Source organism: Labrus bergylta, chromosome 3 (genome assembly GCF_963930695.1).
Source record: "Labrus bergylta chromosome 3, fLabBer1.1, whole genome shotgun sequence".
In the NCBI taxonomy this organism is placed as follows: Eukaryota; Metazoa; Chordata; class Actinopteri; order Labriformes; family Labridae; genus Labrus; species Labrus bergylta.
This window is the reverse complement of record NC_089197.1, coordinates 28,690,942-28,709,124: the sequence shown is the minus strand read 5'-3', so window position 1 is coordinate 28,709,124 and position 18,183 is coordinate 28,690,942. Positions and strand designations below refer to the sequence as shown.

The window sequence follows — 18,183 nt, the reverse complement described above, 5'->3', positions numbered from 1 at the left end:
TCATGTGTGTGTAGTGTGCAGGAGCATGTTCTACCTGTGGTTTGGCAGGAGTCCAGTGTCGGTATAATTCTGGTCACGGTGGTCTCCCGTAAAAATAGTGTGACTGTCCCTTTTCAATCTGTACTGAGAAATGTGTCCGTTAGGCTGGGATGGCTGATCCCAATACAGCTCCACCGCCGATGTGTTTATGATCAGATGTCTGGGCCTTGACCAAACACCTTGAGATGAAAGGAAAAAAGAGGAGGGATTTGATTGTTTTTTCACACCTATAACCTGCATTTTTCATGTATTAGTTTCTCCCTAAGTAAGCAAAAGTGCATCAACAACTACACAAACAGGCTTCTGAGCATGTACTGATACCAAAGTGTAAATTAAAGTCAATCTAAAAGCTTGTTTTCATTAAACAATAATAGAGTGAATCGCTCTCATGTTGGCTACTTACTGATAATGGTCGTTATTTTTCTCGACCACTGACACATTTGGGAGATAATTGTTTAATAGTTGTTTAAGTAGATGAAGGGTAAAAAACAATAAATGTAAACTTGATACTACTCCTTTTTAAACATGTACTGTACTCCCTGTAATATGGACGCAGATGTTGTGTAGGTCAAAATGTTTTAATTATCTGTCTTTAATTATTTATGAATTTTGTTTCCTAACATTTTCCAAATGAAGATATCGAATCAAGTTTTATATACATACAAACATAATTCAACATACACAACACGATAAGTATGGAGAAAAGACAAAGCTTTCTCATGAGATTTAATTTAACCCGGAGAAAAAGGTTCAAATAAAGTTAAAATTAAAATGAACACAAAGGGTCCTTCACCTTTGTGCATTCTTGATTTACAATTAATTAAATGTTTTTTATTATACAAACACAAACAAGTAGCATATAATATGATTAAAAAGGCACAGTTTAATATAAAGATAAAAAAATGCTAATTCTAATAAACATTTTTATATAATAAAAAGGAAAAAGATATATGAGAGAGAAAAAGGAACATTACATGAGTGCTTAAGTGAGGTAAACAAAGGGCTCATCAAGTCACACTCAACATTTGAAATACGTTTTGTTAACCCCTTTTTCCTTTATTGGATAGGGCAGCTGAAAAGAAAGGAAATGTTGGGAGGAGCGAATGGGCGACGACATGCTTCAAAGGGCCGAGGTCGGATTTGAACCCAAAGCCACTGCAATGACTGTAGCCTCTGTAAATGGGGCGTGCCATAACCACTATAGGCTATCCAGTGCCCTTTACAATAACTTTGAAGACGTAGAGGAAGGAACAAATCTAGACCGAATAGAGCAAAGAGAGAAAGAGAGGCTGTGGCGAGCAAGAGAAGTGAATGGAAAGAAAAAAGAGGGCAAAAATCACAAATTTCACCATCATCATACAACATTTATAATCATACCACTGTAGTAGACAGTGAAAAAGAAGAGAGAGAGAGAGCGAGAGAGAGAGAGAGAGAGAGAGAGATAGAGAAAGAGAGAGAGAGAGAGATAGAGAAAAAGAGAGAGAGAGAGAGAGAGAGATAGAGAAAGAGAGAGAGAGAGAGAGAGAGAGAGAGAGAGAAAGAGTGAGAGGTGAAGGAGAGCGAGATAATGTAGAGACCAAAGAAGGACAAGGGAGGGGTTAGTGAGGTGGGGGGAATTCAAAACAGTAGAGCAGTGGAGGAGAAAAGATCAGAGCGGAACAGAAAAGGAGAAAATAAATCTCAAAGACTGAATTGCTACAGAAGGCGAAGACAAAGATCTGTTAAAAAAAAGAACTATTGTTGGTTTTCAGTATTTATCAATATGAGAACATGTTTAAGTTCTGATATTGCTTTAATTTAAATTCAATTAAATGTTAGATTGGCAAAATTAATATTAATGAATCACATTTTTGCAACTTAACTATGTCAACGTTACAAAAAAAATCAACAATCCATTTTCTTAAGTTTGATTTCTATTTGTATCATATTTGAAATTGGCAATACAGTACTTGGTAGAGAGAGATGTCATTGTGTTTGATCTGATATCTAGAAGATGTAGGCTTTTTTAAAAACAGAATTTTTTACTTTCAAATGTCTGTGTGTGCATGTGTCTGTGTAAGTTGGTGTGTGTGTGTGTGTGTGTGTGTGTGTGTGTGTGTGTGTGTGTGTGTGTGTGTGTGTGTGTGTGTGTGTGTGTGTGTGTGTGTGTGTACCAGCAGGAGAGGCTTGCAGGGTGCGTCCTGTGGAAGGTATGCTGGCTCCACATCCAACAGCTGTACAGGCCGCCAACACAAAACTGTAGTTTGTGTACGGCTTCAAACCTTTCAAGAAGACATGAACAAGTAATTGTAAAAAAAATATATAAGTCACACGAAATCACACATATTTCGTACAGAGTTTTGAGACTCTTTCCATTTTTGTCACTTCAAAATGTATATGTGAGTTCAAGAAAAAGGAAATGCAGTACAAAGGAATTAAGTATAAAACATGACAAAAAAATAATTAAAAACAGGAGGAAAAGGTAAAACAAAAATAGAAAGAGTCAGCTTGCCCTGCCCGTATCATCAAGTCTCTCTCTCCCTCTCTCTATCCATTTCAGTCTCCCTGCCTCCCCACAGTCTCTCAACGGATGGATCCATATCTGTCGGTGTTAAATTATGCATGCCATAACTCAATAATGAAACAACGTAAAGATGGGCAGCCGCGGAACTGACATGGGATAGGACCGGTCCAACGCTGTAATGTCATCAGCTTTTGATCTATGATAATTATGATACCTCGGTATGCGTTTAGGCTACAGCGTCCAACATGATTTATTTATAGGAGCCCGCTATGCGGTCTAAAAGAAATCACACAGCCACTGAGAGGTACTTTAACTGCAACCACAGGAAATCCGTTTTTTTGGGATTATACTGAACCTGTTATAGAAATGTATATGAACTACAAAATGCTGGAAATCTCTCATGAACCAAACAAAGTTATACTTGAACAAGAATCACTTTCTGGGGATTGACAAGCTTCGTTTCCTTCAGCTATATTTCCTGCCTGGTTCTTGATGTGAGGCGGGTGGAGGACGATGAATGGATGGATGCAAATCTTTAATGTTGTCATGGGGATTGACTGGATGTTTTATGGTCATTCACTTAGCTGACAGCGTACAACAGCTAACAAATCAGATTCAAGGGAAGAGGAAAGAACTAAAATGACTTTATTTCAAAGGGATGACAGCAAAAACACGCTTTGGCATTGCATTATGCAGAGTTTTAAAGTTTTATTTTGCAATTTATTCTGAGAGTTTTATCATTTTTATATCAGTGATGATTTATGATTGGTTAAATACTATGCATTACTAATGAAACATTAAGTCAAATCATTGTTTTCATACATGCTATTATGTTAGATTGTAAAATATATTTTAGACATGCTTTCAAAAAAAGAAATCTTTGTAACTGTGAAATACTTCTTCTTACACCACAAATCTACTGAAGTGAAAATACCAAATATTTACTTTTTTTATAATTATAAGGTTAGAGACAGAGGCATATGCACGCAACACACACAAACACACACTCAAACATCATAGTGGTTCACCGACGTTTTCTCACGTCTCTTCCTCCTGCCTCGCCTGTTTAACATGCCTCGCAGCCTGCCACGCTTAACCCAACCTCTGATCAATGTGTGCGTTTGTGTTTGTGCATGTATGGTGTGTTTGTGAGTGTGCAAATGTTCTCACAATGTGGCCCCGTGTTTGGGTTAAATAAAGGAAATCTGCCAGCCATACGAAAGTACCAGGGCTGAAGCGTAAGGCTCTGTTACACTATTTAACTGTGCAACTAAGCGTGTGTATATGTGTGTGTGCACTCTAGCATAGTAAATGATGTCTACACTGCAAGTGATGTCATTTGTTGCAACACTGAATAAAGCAGTAACCCTTCACTACAATTCCCCACACACAGACAGTATCTACAGGGGTCAGAAAGAGGCCAAATAATGGACAGAACAGTAGGTTTATGATATTTAACACAAACCACAAGTACAGAACTTTTTTTACAGAAGAGATGCAAAAGCTTTAGAGCCATTTAAATATGTGTTGCTTGTGCAGAATGATTACAGCTGAACTCAGGTCAGGCAATAGATTATACTGATTAGAAACATTTTATCTAATGTTTATCAAGTTCATCTCTTGTGAAATGAACAAGACAAGGCCCAAAAAAATAAATACTAAATCTGTGAATGGTATGTGAAAGCATTAGCCTACTCTCCAATATCTTCAGGTGTTTGAAATATGGAACAAACATATGAAACTAAACTAAAAGTACATTTTTTTGTTCAACAGAAATATAACCAGAGGGATGAGGGTTTCTCTGTGTGGTTCAATTTACCTTAAACATCAGCCTGAAGAGGGCAGTGCTGGTCTGCTGAAGAAATAACAGCATGGCTAACTTGGAATGTATATGTGTGCGTGTGTGTGTGTGTGTGTGTGTGTGTGTGTGTGAGTGTGTATGTGCATGTGTGTGCGTATGTGTACCTGTTTGTGCGCGTACACATGCTAATGTGCTTGATTAAGGAAAGACAGAGGAAGCTTCAATCATTTTAACAGTGATCACCAGGAAGTGAAAAACGGGCGGAGGGCGTTTTGATGTGAGCAGCCAGCAGCTCGCTAACACAGAGCGAGACAAGGCTGTAACTGTCATCAGACGAGCCGGACACAGAGGAGATCAGTGTGTGTTTGTGCGAGACTGAGAGAGAAACACAGACAGACACTTTGGCAGTCGGACAGAGGAAAGAGTTGGTGCTTACATTCAAGTGAAACGTCAAAGAAAGACACTCTGCATGTGTGATAGAGAACCAACAAGAAAGGGGACTGTGAGACCCAGGTTGTGCGTGTGAGTATGTGTGTGCTGCGGTAAAACTAACTGATTTAAAGCGGCATTTTATTGACAGGTTGCCATTCCCTGTTTGCATTAGAGAATATGATAGGATGATGGGCACAGGCCGCAGTACCAAACCAGCTACCTGATACACCACACAGACAGACAGACAGAGAGGGAGAGAGAGGGAATGAAAGAGAGCGAGACGGTGAAGTGAAAGAGAAGATGGAAAGAAGGTGGAAAAGACGGGCAGGATAATAAGAGGAGACAGAAATGTGAGGACAGCTACCTGAAGAGACCGAAATGGAAAGATAAAGCAGGGAGTAGAGAGTACAGTGGCATATTAAACCAGAGACAGAGGAGGAAGACTGAGAAAAAAGAATAAAAGAAACAATGCAGAAGATGTATTCAGAACATGCAAGAAAATGAAGAGAGAGAGAGGAAGAAAGAGAAGGAGAGAGAGAGGCAGAGAGAGAAAGAAAGGAGAGCTTTGATAACACCTCTCCTAAATAATTAAGAGTTTGACTTCCTGTCTGTGGCTCCCTAATGCAGAGACGGTCTGGGATGGAACAATGAGATCAGGTTCACACAGACAAAGATACACACACACACACACACACACACACACACACACACACACACACACACACACACACAAGCAAACGCACAGGCACACAAACTTGAACACAGAGCGAGCAGGTATAACTTATTGTACTTCAGTTATTGTAAAATACAAAGTTTTAAACATACATGCATGTGCACTTAAAAACAATCTCAGTGTGGAAGACAAGACCATGAAAGGTAGAAGGGAAAGAGGTACAAGTGTTTCTCATGCAAAGATTAAAGGTGTTTACTTTGACTGTGATAGCCTTAACACATCTTTTTTGTATTTATATTACTGGATTTTACTGGACAATACATTTTGTCATTTGAACCCAGGTCATCTGATCTCGAGAAAGCCTCTGTACAGGCATGAGCACTACCTGCTAGTCTGCTGGAGCCCCGTATGTATGTTGACATAAAAAACGGCCTCCCCTCATCTTGAGACTATCTGCTTCTTTTATTATTGAGGCAACAGAGGGCCTCGAGGCCTGACATGAAAGGGGGATGTTGGATCGGCTCATTGGGATAATGTGGATCCACAATGGAAATACTTCTTTAACTCAACCATTGAGTGACGACTTTGACTGCTAGGCTGCTAAGCGTTTTGTTTTTGCTCCAGTTTTAGAATATAGAATTCTTAAAGGTGTAAGAGGGTCTGGGTGTTAACTAGTCAGATGAAACATTGTAATGTTGACATTTCTCATGATCAATACATGAAAAGTTATGTTCTTTTCTTACTGCTCTCCTCCTTCTCCCATGTCTACATGTCTGTACCTTTAGCATGAACCAATCAGATCGTGGACTATGGGGGAAACACATTAATAAATAAAAGAACATACTCTATTCCCTGCTGCTCTGAATTAATAATGAGCCTACAAAAGACCAATTAAACACATGATTAATGCTATAATCTATATAATTGCAGGCAATAATTCATCTTGAGCTAATGATAGCAATACTTAATATCGATTCACATGGGGAGTCTTTGTACAGTAGTGCTTAATTCTTTCTGTGAAGTGTCACTGCTAAAAATGCTATTAATACCAGTCTATTTCTTGCTTTTCCTAGGGCAAATCATTGATTAACAGGACATGGTTAAAGCAACAAATTTGTTTTCATAATTTTAGATTCTGACATCATAAAAGTGGAAGCCTAATTTGGGAATTTTCCTTTTTACAGCAAACAGTTAAAGGTAATAAACTATTTGAAACATAATCATTGATTATAACACTACAAAGAAAATATTCTGCACTTTATAAGCCACTCTCTCCCGCTGTTGGGGGAGTGTCAGAGATGTGAAACTCATTTTTAAACAAACCCACAAACATCCTAAATGCCTAAACTACATGGTCACTTATTTTTACTGTATAATTAAGCAATGTATGTAAGGCTTTTTATCTTTATCGCAAAGCAACAGGTACTCTAAATTAAAAAGTTGTATTGTTTCTGTTTCATGACATATCCAAAATAAAAATGACTGGTATTTGTTTATCATAACAAGAAAAAAATTAAACACATATTATTGATAGATTAATGCATGCAAAATGTATTCTGAAAGAATATCCTTTAAAAGACCTTTTTAATGAATCTGAAATTGACATTTTGGTAGTTGAAAAAGCACTTTTCTCCAGTGTCTGTGGTTTGAATGAAAGAGTGCTTGAGCTATTTGAGCATCTGTGTGTTGAAGTGGTGAGACCCGTCTGAGCGATTCAGAGAAGATGAATAATGGCGTATTAAACATTAAGGATGAGGGAGTAGCACAGCAATTATTTCTGTTCATATTTCAATGAAAACACTTACATCCATCTTTTCATCGGTCACACTCCTTCTTGCTTTTCTCCTTCACCCTCTTGAAAAGATTCTAATCTCTGTACATTTTTCACTCCCTCTGCTTGTTTAATTTTTAAAGTATTTTTTTTATTCACTTTTTCTGAAGTGGGGTTTCTCCACACCTCACTCCCCCTGCTCTTCTTACTCTACCTTTGTATTTCACTTACTGTGGTGTTAAGCAACTTCTATTTGTAGGAGCACTTGGTGGTGTGACACTGTTTCAATGGCTATGATTTAATGCTACTTATTATAATATCAGCACATAAATCAATACGACAAGGAACACTTGGGTCTGTATATACTTAATATATGAGCGTGTCTGTATGTTGATTAAGAGAGTGAAAAAACAGACATTGAATATGACAAATGAAATCCATTCTTGTAAAGAATTGTGCTTCAGTGTGTCTAAAACATACATGTGCTGTTACTAAGTGAGCTGTATATGTTGAGAAAGAAAACAAGGAGAGAGAAAAAAATCAGAAAAAGACAGAGAGGGTGTGAGAGAGAGGGACAGATAAAGGGAGAGAAGGAGAAAGAGGAAGGGGAAAGAGGAAGCCCCAGTAGTGGTTTTGGCTGAATACGCAGGGTTTCCCAGTGTCTCACTGGGGGACAGGGGAATTTCACATACACATGCTGGTTGCTAACACTGGCACACAGGGCTGGTACAGTATTACAGCACATTACCATCTCTATTTGGCATTGTTTGCTTTGCCTCATGCCTACGCATACAAACACACATGCTTGTGCACACAAAACTCCTGACCATACAAGCCAACCACAGGCACTTTGGGAATAGTCTATTGGCTACTGGCAAAGCCGAAGCCTGGTCTCAGTCCAACACAGAGCTGAGAAAAAAAATCTGTAAAGGGAAAATGCCCCTGATTTTCAGCTACACAAGATGTCTTTTTTTTTTTCCTACCAATTTAAATTAACATATAAAGTTCTTGTCAGAATTAAAACACTTTGAATGTTTAAATTAAATAAAACAAAGTTACAATGCCTGCTGGTCTTAAATTATGTTGGTGTTTATGATATTTTTCTTTAAATCTTTTTAAAATTTATACAGACAACAATGTTTGCTTTACAATGCTTCATGCAGGTATTTTTGTCTGTATCTGCCAGTGCTCATGATTTGTGACTGATGGCAGAGGGCCAAAAACACAGCTCCTCCTCAGGGTACATTCAACAAGGCCCACAGTCACCAAGTCCTAACACCATCATGTTTCTGTACAGTTCTACAATACTCAGACACGTCGACACTTCTGTTTGCCTCTGTGTGTACGTTCAGCTTTTTAAAGTGTTTTTTTCTGTGTTATGTCTGTGTACTTAAATATTAGGTCTCCTAGGTTGTTGTTCCTGAGCTTTTGAGCTTGTTTATGATGTTTTAATGAACATCCATACTTTTGTTTTTGTTTTTGTTTTTGCTGTACTTATTCATTTAAAATAATTTTAATATTTATGTCTGTGTCTGGAGAGAGAACGAGTGGTGGGATCAGGTGTTTATTAAGCCATTAGGGAGGAGAACATTTTCAAAAGTTGGTATTAAGAAGGAGTGAGAAAAAGGGAATAACTGAGAGGTTCAGGCACAGGAAAAAGGGGGAGGGGATTGAGAGACAAACTGTACAATTGGGAAGGTATTGGGATCAATAGTCTGCGAAAGAAGGAACTGAAGATAGGAGAGAGGGCAAAGAAGTAAACTAAGACAAAGAGGCTCAGAGAATCTTACCTTTCACAGTATAATTCATTGGCCCGTTGTTGTGAGTAAATATGGTTCCAACACCGGTCTGATTCAGGTGGTACCGTTGTATGATTCCATTGGGACGAGTGGGTTCAGACCAGCTCACATGGAGGAAGGAGGAGCTTAAGGCTGTTACCAATGGAGGCTCCACGCCTTCTGGGACTCCCTGCACTGTCACTGCCACCACCTAAACACGCCCATTGGTATTGACATACAGAGGTAGACATACAAACAGAACAAGCATTAGGAAACACACGCACGCGTGCGCGTACACATACACGTACACACACACACACACACACACACACACACGTACACACGTACACACACACACACACACACACACACACACACACGAAAAGAAAGAACATTAAACACATTCTTGAAATTTTACAAAATGTTTATGAAGTAGATAACAGATGGATTTCTACTTGTGATAATTTATGAATCCAATTAAATGATCACAAGCCAATAAAAAACTGCATACACATTCAGATCTCTCCTTTTTGAGGTAAAACAGACCTTGTTAAAAATATAGACAGACGTTTGACATTGGTTATAACCTTCAGTAATGCCAGATAAGGCAAAAACAAGGAAAAAATGCAACTCATACTATCGACTACTTGATTAATTGAAAAAAAAAAAAACATGCTTTATCTACAGGAACCTATAAAATATGTTACATGTTTGTCTGTCTGTACCGCCAGCAGACTATAGAATTCATGCAGAGGACTAGAGAGGCCAAGAAGAGTTAACCATGCAAAAAAAACTTGTAAGAGCCACACCATGTTTCTCATTGTAAATAGATTATGGTATATGCACTCTAGATCTTACAAAAAGAAGGATAAAAGTGTAAGTATCATCTCTACAGGTCACTATAGTGTCAGCCATTTCAATGGAAAAACAGATATCCTGCCTCTGTTACCATCACGTTTGCAATGCTGCATAAAAATAAACCCAACTTCCACTTGCTTTTACAATGCATCTTGCAAAAAGCAGTTAAATGATGAAGGATGCTGGGGTTCTGATCAGTAGCATTAACAAGTAACAGAGCAAACAAGAAAAAACAAACCTATCAACAAGCAATTCCCACAATTATATTAAGGTCTGCAAGAAAATAATATTGCTTTTTATCACAGTATTGTGAGAGACCATCTTATTGTACATTCCCAGTGAAGTATCAGAGGGCCCCTCTGAATGCTGGGTCAATGTGGAGACCATAGAATCACAGGGCAATCTGCTGCTAATGGCAACAGGGATATCCTGCCTTAATAGACTGTCACTAGCACTTCCCCCACCTGTCCCACACAGTGCTGTGCAATTAGAACAGTGCTACTACAACTAAGGAGACACACACACACACACACACACACACACACACACAAACACAAACTTGTGCATGTATGTATGCTCACACAAACACAAAGAGAAGATGACGATAAGAAAGACACAGGGAAGGTGTGCTTCACTGTGTTGGTAACTGAGATGTCTGTCAAAATGTTGCTCAAGTGTAAAGAAAATAAAAGCAAAATACCAGCCATGTATGCAAGCCCAGCATTACTGTACTGTAATACAGCAAATGTAAACTTTAATTTTACTATGGTGGACAATCTAACTCTAGATAACAGAAAGTAACCTTGACTTTAAGTGTGACATTTTGAAAAAATGGTGAAAGCATCCTAATGTGTACTGACAGGTCAGACTTCATTAAAAGCACAGAAGAAAAATAAAACAAAGTTGCTCACATTTCATTTGTCTATAATAAAAAGCATGCCTTACTAGAATAGGCCTCATTCAACGCTCTCTTTCTCTGTACAAAAGAATGAAAACTTCGTGAGTAGAAGGAAAACGAGATAGTGAGAGAAACAAAAAAACAAAAAAACAAAAAAAGAGGGGGAATGTTTGACATCAGATGGCAGTTGTAATAAAAGAGAAACTTGTGTTTAGGCAGAGTCAGGGATTGAAGAAGACGGATGTTAAAGGGGTAAAGGGAAAACAGTTTGAGGGAAACTTAAGAGTTTGGTGTTAAGATCAGGGGAATGACAAATAGCAGAGAGGACAGGACAAAAGGATTCGAAGACAGAGAACGACCAATCGCTCTTCCTCCCTCTCTGAGTGACCAACCGTATTAGATCAGCACCTTCTGTTGTCACAGCAGGTGTGCGTTTGCCTGTGCCTGTGTTTGTTTGTCCGGGCCCCTGTGTGTGTGTGTGTCTGTGTGTGCGTCTGTGCGTGTACGTGAAGGGGCTGATGCCAGGTAATTGCAGTGGTGTATTAGGTTAGCCCAAGTTATCCCATAATTGGGAGTGTTTGGCCAATTTACACTGGTGTACAAACTAATCCAACTCACTCCCATTCCCACCTCTGCTGAGAGTGTGTGGTGGTTTGTGTGAACATACATGTGTATGTGAGAGAGGGAGGTAGAAAGAGAGAACACAGTAGACAGAGATTGAGATTGTGGTGTAACCGTTTACAGCTAGAGGAGGGTTTGTGCATGTATACTGGTTTCTTCTGTTTGCCATATAGCGCCAGGCAAAAGGAAAGAGTTACCAGCCAGGATGATCTGCTTCAGCTTCGTAATGGTTTTGCTATCAGAAATCAGACAAGTGGCTTTATTTGCATTTTGCTTTGTTTTAAGATTTCTACACACAGGTAAGGGCACGTTTCATGTGTGGTTACAACCATCACTTAAAGTTTTTGTTGACTAGAGAAAAATTGAGTCAACTTACAGTAATAACAGACAAAATTAACAGAATACTGATTTCAACAGCAAAATTATTTTGATTTTTTTTGCTTAATTAAGTCAATTACTGTAAGCAAACAAGTTCACACACTCTGGCATTGGACTACTGAGTAGCTCTGTGGCTCAGAGGTACAGCAGCTCATTTCCTATCCTAAGATTGGTGGGTCAATCCCTGGCTCATGTCTACATGAAGTAACCTTAGGAAAGAGTATCAAAAAGTAAGTACCGTAAAATGTATGAATAATTAGTTGATTAGCAGCCTTGCATGGCAATTAATTAGCACATGAACATGTGAGAAGGTGAATGTTGACATGTAGAGTGCCTTGAATCGGAAGAGTAGAATCGTCTTGACATTTACCATTATCATTAGACTGTCCAGCATGAAATGTAAGTCAATGAGCAAGAGATCTTAGACGCAGAGCTAAATGCTGAGTAAATATTCTACAATTGCCAGGAAAAAAAACATCACTGCAATTAAATGATGCTCATTACCCAATTCCTGTTTCTGTTTGGATTGTGTTTCCAATATACGTTTTTCTGATTTCCAATGGTTACATGTCTTTTAGTACAGCTTTCAAATACATGTACATTTTTTTTAATATAGGGATTGAAAGGTCTCTCAGGTCCACCCACTCTATCATGGCTCCTAATATTGACATAACTGACCTTGATTTAAACAGATACAACTTCTAAATGATCTCATAAACATGTAACCTCAATAAAGAGTAAATCCACTCATATGTACTGTATTGGCTTAGAAGGAAAGGGAGCTGGCCAGATGCAATAATATTACCAAATCGCTAAATGGGATTTGATTTGATCATTTTTCCTTTTAACTTTTAACATGTGTCTTTGAGTACATTATATAAAAAGTGCATTATAAATGAAACCTTTTATTATTATAACAATAAAAAGTATGGCTTAAAAGTCGAGCTTAAATGATGCACTCTTCTTTAGCTATGTTCTGCTACGTCCAGATTCAGCTCAACAATTATTAATTTAACTCATTAATCCACCCTGTTTTATTTAACCCCTAACAAGCAGTTTAATAAACTGTACCCTCATCATACCTCCTCTCGTCGACCCACCCACCCCCCATCCAAAGGCCCCATCTTTACGTAAGAATGTGCTCATCAAAATAATGAGATGTTAAATTAGCTTTAAAAAAGCCAGAAAGACAGTTTTCAACATAAGCTTTCATCACCTCTAAGCTGGGGAAATTAATTGTTGTGGTGATATCAGCTCTGCCACAGCCAGAGAGATAACAGGGGGGAGTTCTGTGTGAAGCTATTATGAACGCTATCACAAACATCAGGTAGGCTCAGCAAATCCAGAGCCTGGAATACAGGGGGAGAGCGGAAACAAGGCTAAATAACAACTTGTTCCAACATGGGAACAGTGCAGAGTTCACACAGTGTGGAGACAATACACTCTGTAATTTCTCTACAACAAAGGTCAGACACAAGTTTAGAATTTGAAAATATCGCTTGCAGAACAACTGAGCCTTAGAATTACAATATAAACAACATCTAGAAATAAGCATTTGAGGACGCTCAGTGGTAAAAGGTCATTTAGCTGAAAGGCCACTGGAAAACATCAGATCAGATGAGCGACCAACTGCAGAAGAACCATACTGCTGTGCAAGTGAATCCAGTGTGAAGCCAGAGGTGGCATGTCCAGGCAATTTCTCTGTTTTGACAGAACAAAACAGGAAAAGGGTTCTTGGCAAAGTTGTATTCAGGCAGGTGCCGAGTAGAAAAAGGAATGAGTGGTAGATCTTCTGCACACTGTTGAATATTAAGTTGTAAGGGTTTATTTTCTGGTTGTTGAAATTCGCTCAGGTTGTAAAGTTGTTATTGCTGATGTTATTTCTGTGTCTTAGAAATAGCAAGACTTTATCTGACAAACACAAGCATTGTTCTGTCAGAGCAGTGTTAAAATCTTATCTCTCGTTCTAAAATTCATTCACATTGAGCTTACTTAACTGCTTAGTTAAGTGCTGCATGCATAGTTCAGTTAAGCTCTGTCTATCTTTAGAGGGATCATTAGATAACCTATCTCAGACTACCACACAAGCTGTTTCATGACATGTGCACAGCGACACAAACACAAGGCTACAGCTCAACACACACAAGCTAAATGGTAAAAGGTAAATGGACTTGAGCTTCTGTAGCGCTTTTCTAGTTTTCTGACTACTCAAAGCACTTTTACACTGCATGTCACACCCATTCACACACTGATGGTAGTGGTCACTATGTAGTATCATCCATCAGAAGTAACTAATTCCATTCATACACCGCCACCGAAGCAGCGGGAGCAATTCTGGGTTAAGTGTCTTGCCCAAGGACACATCGGACATGTTGCTCAGCTGGGGATCGGACCCTCGACCTTCCGGTTGAGAGGTGACGACTCTACCAACTGAGCCACGCTAACATCAGCGTGAGATGCCCATCATCAGAGTTGAGGAGGATTTGACATACTGAAGGATAAACAATGCTCCTCTGCTTCCAATAAGCCAATGTAGCATTGCGAGTGATGCGTAACATGACCAGTCATGTACTGGTTATCTCACAGGCCACTACTGAGCTTTCAGACTTTATGAATGAACACATGCCACGTTCTGTTCAAAGGCTCCAAAACCCACAGCACCCTCTAAATTTCAGACAAACTTTGAGACAATATGTGTATCAGATATTAAGGGAGGACTTCATAAGTAGCCAATTCACTTTTACTGAACGTACCATCAAAAAGGTAGGACTGGGAAATATGGCCTAAAAAAAGTGTGTGGAGAGCAAAAAAAGGTATTCTGACACATTCCAGTCAAGGTATTCTGGCATAAACAATATGTGGTCTTACCTGTGGACTGTCTGTACAACCAGCCCGGTTACAAACCCTCAGCTGGTAATTGTACTCATGGAAAGGCCTGATCTGTCCCACATCAGTGAAACTGTTTTCATCACCACGATAACGTTCTTGTCCATTCCTCAGTATAACATAGTGAATGATCTCTCCTGGTAAAATGGAAAAGAAACTTTTCAGGTAATTCTCACAACATGAAAGCACTTTCCCCTTTTGATTCTTACGTCCTTGACAACACTGATCATGAATTCTTATCTTCTGACAACACATCTACAAAATGGGGAGTTTTGATTATACACACACTAACACACATGGTAGTGCAGTACACACCATTAGGCCTGGCAGGTGCTTGCCATTGCAACTGGATGATGTCATCTCGTTCACCTAGGCGATTCCAACGGGGCGGGGCCACTCCCCATGGTTTGTCTTCACTGGTGGTCACTGTTGTAACATCACTGGAGCCTCGCCCAAAGCTGTTCCAGCCCCTCACTCTGTACTCATAGCTGGTAAATGGCTGCAGGTCTGAATCTGTTAGAAAGTAAGGAAGGAAAGGAGGACAGATACAGGGAAGCAGAGGAGATAGACAAATCAACCATGGTGTGGTGCAAGAAAATAATCAACAAACCTGTAAGTAAGATAATCAATAATGAACGATACAATTACAAACACTTTATCACTTATGGGTGTATATATGTGGTTACACTGTAGTCATACTGTAAGTAACCCCATGGTGAGTCCACCTCAAGTACTCAAATAATCATAATGTATATTCATTCAAGTTCTATCAGAAACAATTACTTCATTGAAGTTGTTTCTGATAGAAACAAACTGTGGGGAATTATGAAACATATGGCACAGATGTCTATCTAAAGTAATGTGCAGTAACAGTAGCTCCATGTTTGAAAATGTGTGCTCTGGGAGTTCTATTCTAGATGTTAGCACACCTTATATGAACAGACACCGTATATATGCACTATCACAAGAGCATATTTGTAATAGTTGTCCTGGGAGACAGTTTGTGAAAACCCTTCTGGTGACTTAAACATACAGTATACATTCAGATTCACTGACACACATGAACACACATGTGCATTATTTTTAGGAGTGTTGAGGGACTGCTGCTGTAAATAAAACCATGTTTTTAAGGCCAGTCTGGGACTCTAGTCTTTACTACTGTGATAACTGTAGCGGCAAAACAGTGTGATACACATTGAAATGAAACACTCTGTGTGCATAAAAGCTGAGCCTAAACACTGAGTTTCCAATTCTAAAAAGAGTGAATAAGAATTGGGTGTGGACAATAGTGTTTATTTTTAGAACTCTCTGCTCATGTGGAGCTACCAGTGTGTGATTCACCGTAGGTCTCAGAGAAGTATAGCATGAGACCCTGTGTGTGTAACTGTTTGTGTATGCGTGTGTATGTGAAACATCTGGTGTATGGTGGGTGGCGACAGCTTTATGTGCCTGTGCACAGATGGTGTCACAGCATTGCCTAGAAACGCTTATCCTAACCGCCCCATGCCATACACAAACACACATAAAGTGAAAGAAACACATACACAGGAACTCGTCGACTAAAGAGGCATACTGAAATAGTGACTACATGGACACCAACACACACAAAACCCATGTAATTATTAGTGCAAAACCTCAGGCACACACATGACATCTGCAACCACAATTAGTCTTGATTAAACAGAGGTAACTACCCTGATAAATAATGTGTGGACTGAAAATCCAGACATACACGCCCACACACACCAACACACATAAAGACTCCAACTCCCTTTGGGTTGATAAATATTGCAGATTGTTGAAATGGCATTTAAACGCCCATTTCTAAGTTTTAATGAGACACAAGTGTACAGCACAGTGAGTTACCACGTTAAAGCTATCAGTGTGCACTGCAACAGCTGCCCTAATATGTGTCTGTGTGTGTGTGTGTGTGTGTGTGTGTGTGTGTGTGTGTGTGTGTGTGTGTGTGTGCATGTGGACAGGCATCTGTCTTTAAAGCCCATTGATTGCAGCAGCTGACACATTTAGAGTAGAAGCAGAATTGGTTTCTGCTGGTTTGCAAATTTCTATGAGCAGTGTGTTTTACAGATGACTATATTCTGTCAGAGTTATTCTACATTGTGGCTCAAAGGATGGAAGTGAGGGTACTAATTTTCAGCAATTTCATAGGTTAAATGCAAGGATGAAATGACATTCCCGTTGCTCATTATGTTTAAAACTCAAGTATACACATACAGGCATGACACAGGCATTCTGACGAAAGCAAAATGACTCAGAAAATCATCCTTGTATTACTGCTATCTTTAAACATCTGTTCTACTGTAGCCACATTTTTGTAAACATTTATTTTTTTAAAGTCTGGGAAACAACATGGGTAAGCACCCCTTTTGGGTAAATTATGATGGGAAGCCATCCCAAGCTCACTTGGATAGGAAAGAAGATTGTATGCCATCCTTTAATCAAGCTTCACCAATTAAGTCCTTGTATTTGGATTTCTACAGTTGGTGAGAGATCTTTCCAGGGCACTGATTGGCTATTACAATGGATTTTTTAAGCTTTGCATAGCAAAACTAGGTCATGTTGAAGTGATGTTACCACCACTTCTTCTGGGAGGACCAGCAGGTCTCCTCTTCAGGTCAACTTGCATCTTCCAGTCAGTGGCTGGATGCAGGTTCTTGGAGTTAGAAATGGACTGTTTAATGGGACTTTATGTTTATTGGCGTTGACCCTTTTCAGATCCATCCATTCTGCAATTTTCATCTAGTCAAGATTAGGTTCAGAGCTGCTACCACCGTTGTTGGTCTAGCTCCAGCTCATGGCCTTGTAGCTTCAAAGCCCCAGCTGTCTCTGACAAACAACTCTCGAAGAGCTCTTGATGCCTCCAGTATGCCTCTGCTTTTTTTACTGCTTCGTGGGGTTTTCACTTCCTGGCACACTGGTCTTGCTGGCGTGCTTATCTATCTTAGACATATCTTTAGACAGTGGCAGCAACCTAAGTGGTCTTGCCTTGGTGGTCTTATATTCCTCAACCACTGATGAGACTGGTAGGTGTAGCTGTGAGGTCCTTCTATGGAGGTTAACCGAGCGTGAATAGTGAATAAAGCAGGAATGACTATTAAAATCTAAGAATGATGCCATATAGTACTGAAAGCACCACACCTGGAACCTTCAAGGGGCTGGCTGTTGTCAGTTGCCATTATCCAGGTGTTTAACTGAGCCAGGGTGTCTTTGAGGATACCGCTGTCCTTCAGGGTACTGTTGTAATTCCTTCTAAGGCATCAGACTCCTTTTCTTGTATCATGGGGATCTCTGACACTCGGATAGTGAACGTAGTTCTCCACTTTAAGGATATTGAGGCTCAGAGATTTTCCTGGGATAAATCTCATCCGTGACCATGAAGCCACCTTTGGAGTCAGTACAGTTGCAAACAACTGAGAACATATTCTTGTTGCTACGTGCCCACACATCAGTAATCTGGCTGATCACTGATGTGTGCTCTAGATATCCAGAGTACCCTGGGAGTCCTCCCTTTTGGATACTTGGGT

General features: G+C 39.4%; 1 protein-coding gene across 1 annotated transcript in view; it reads right to left on the bottom strand.

Annotated features, from left to right (window-relative positions):
* The window catches only part of ush2a (Usher syndrome 2A (autosomal recessive, mild)), a 192,969-nt gene that overhangs the window by 37,660 nt on the left and 137,126 nt on the right, over positions 1 to 18,183 (bottom strand). Inside the window, exons 66-70 of the mRNA XM_065953099.1 lie at positions 14,954 to 15,151; positions 14,621 to 14,775; positions 9,010 to 9,208; positions 2,193 to 2,300; positions 35 to 218 (exon numbers count right to left, since the gene is read on the bottom strand). Coding sequence (XP_065809171.1) covers positions 35 to 218; positions 2,193 to 2,300; positions 9,010 to 9,208; positions 14,621 to 14,775; positions 14,954 to 15,151 — 844 coding nt within the window. The remainder of the gene's footprint in view (positions 1 to 34; positions 219 to 2,192; positions 2,301 to 9,009; positions 9,209 to 14,620; positions 14,776 to 14,953; positions 15,152 to 18,183) is intronic.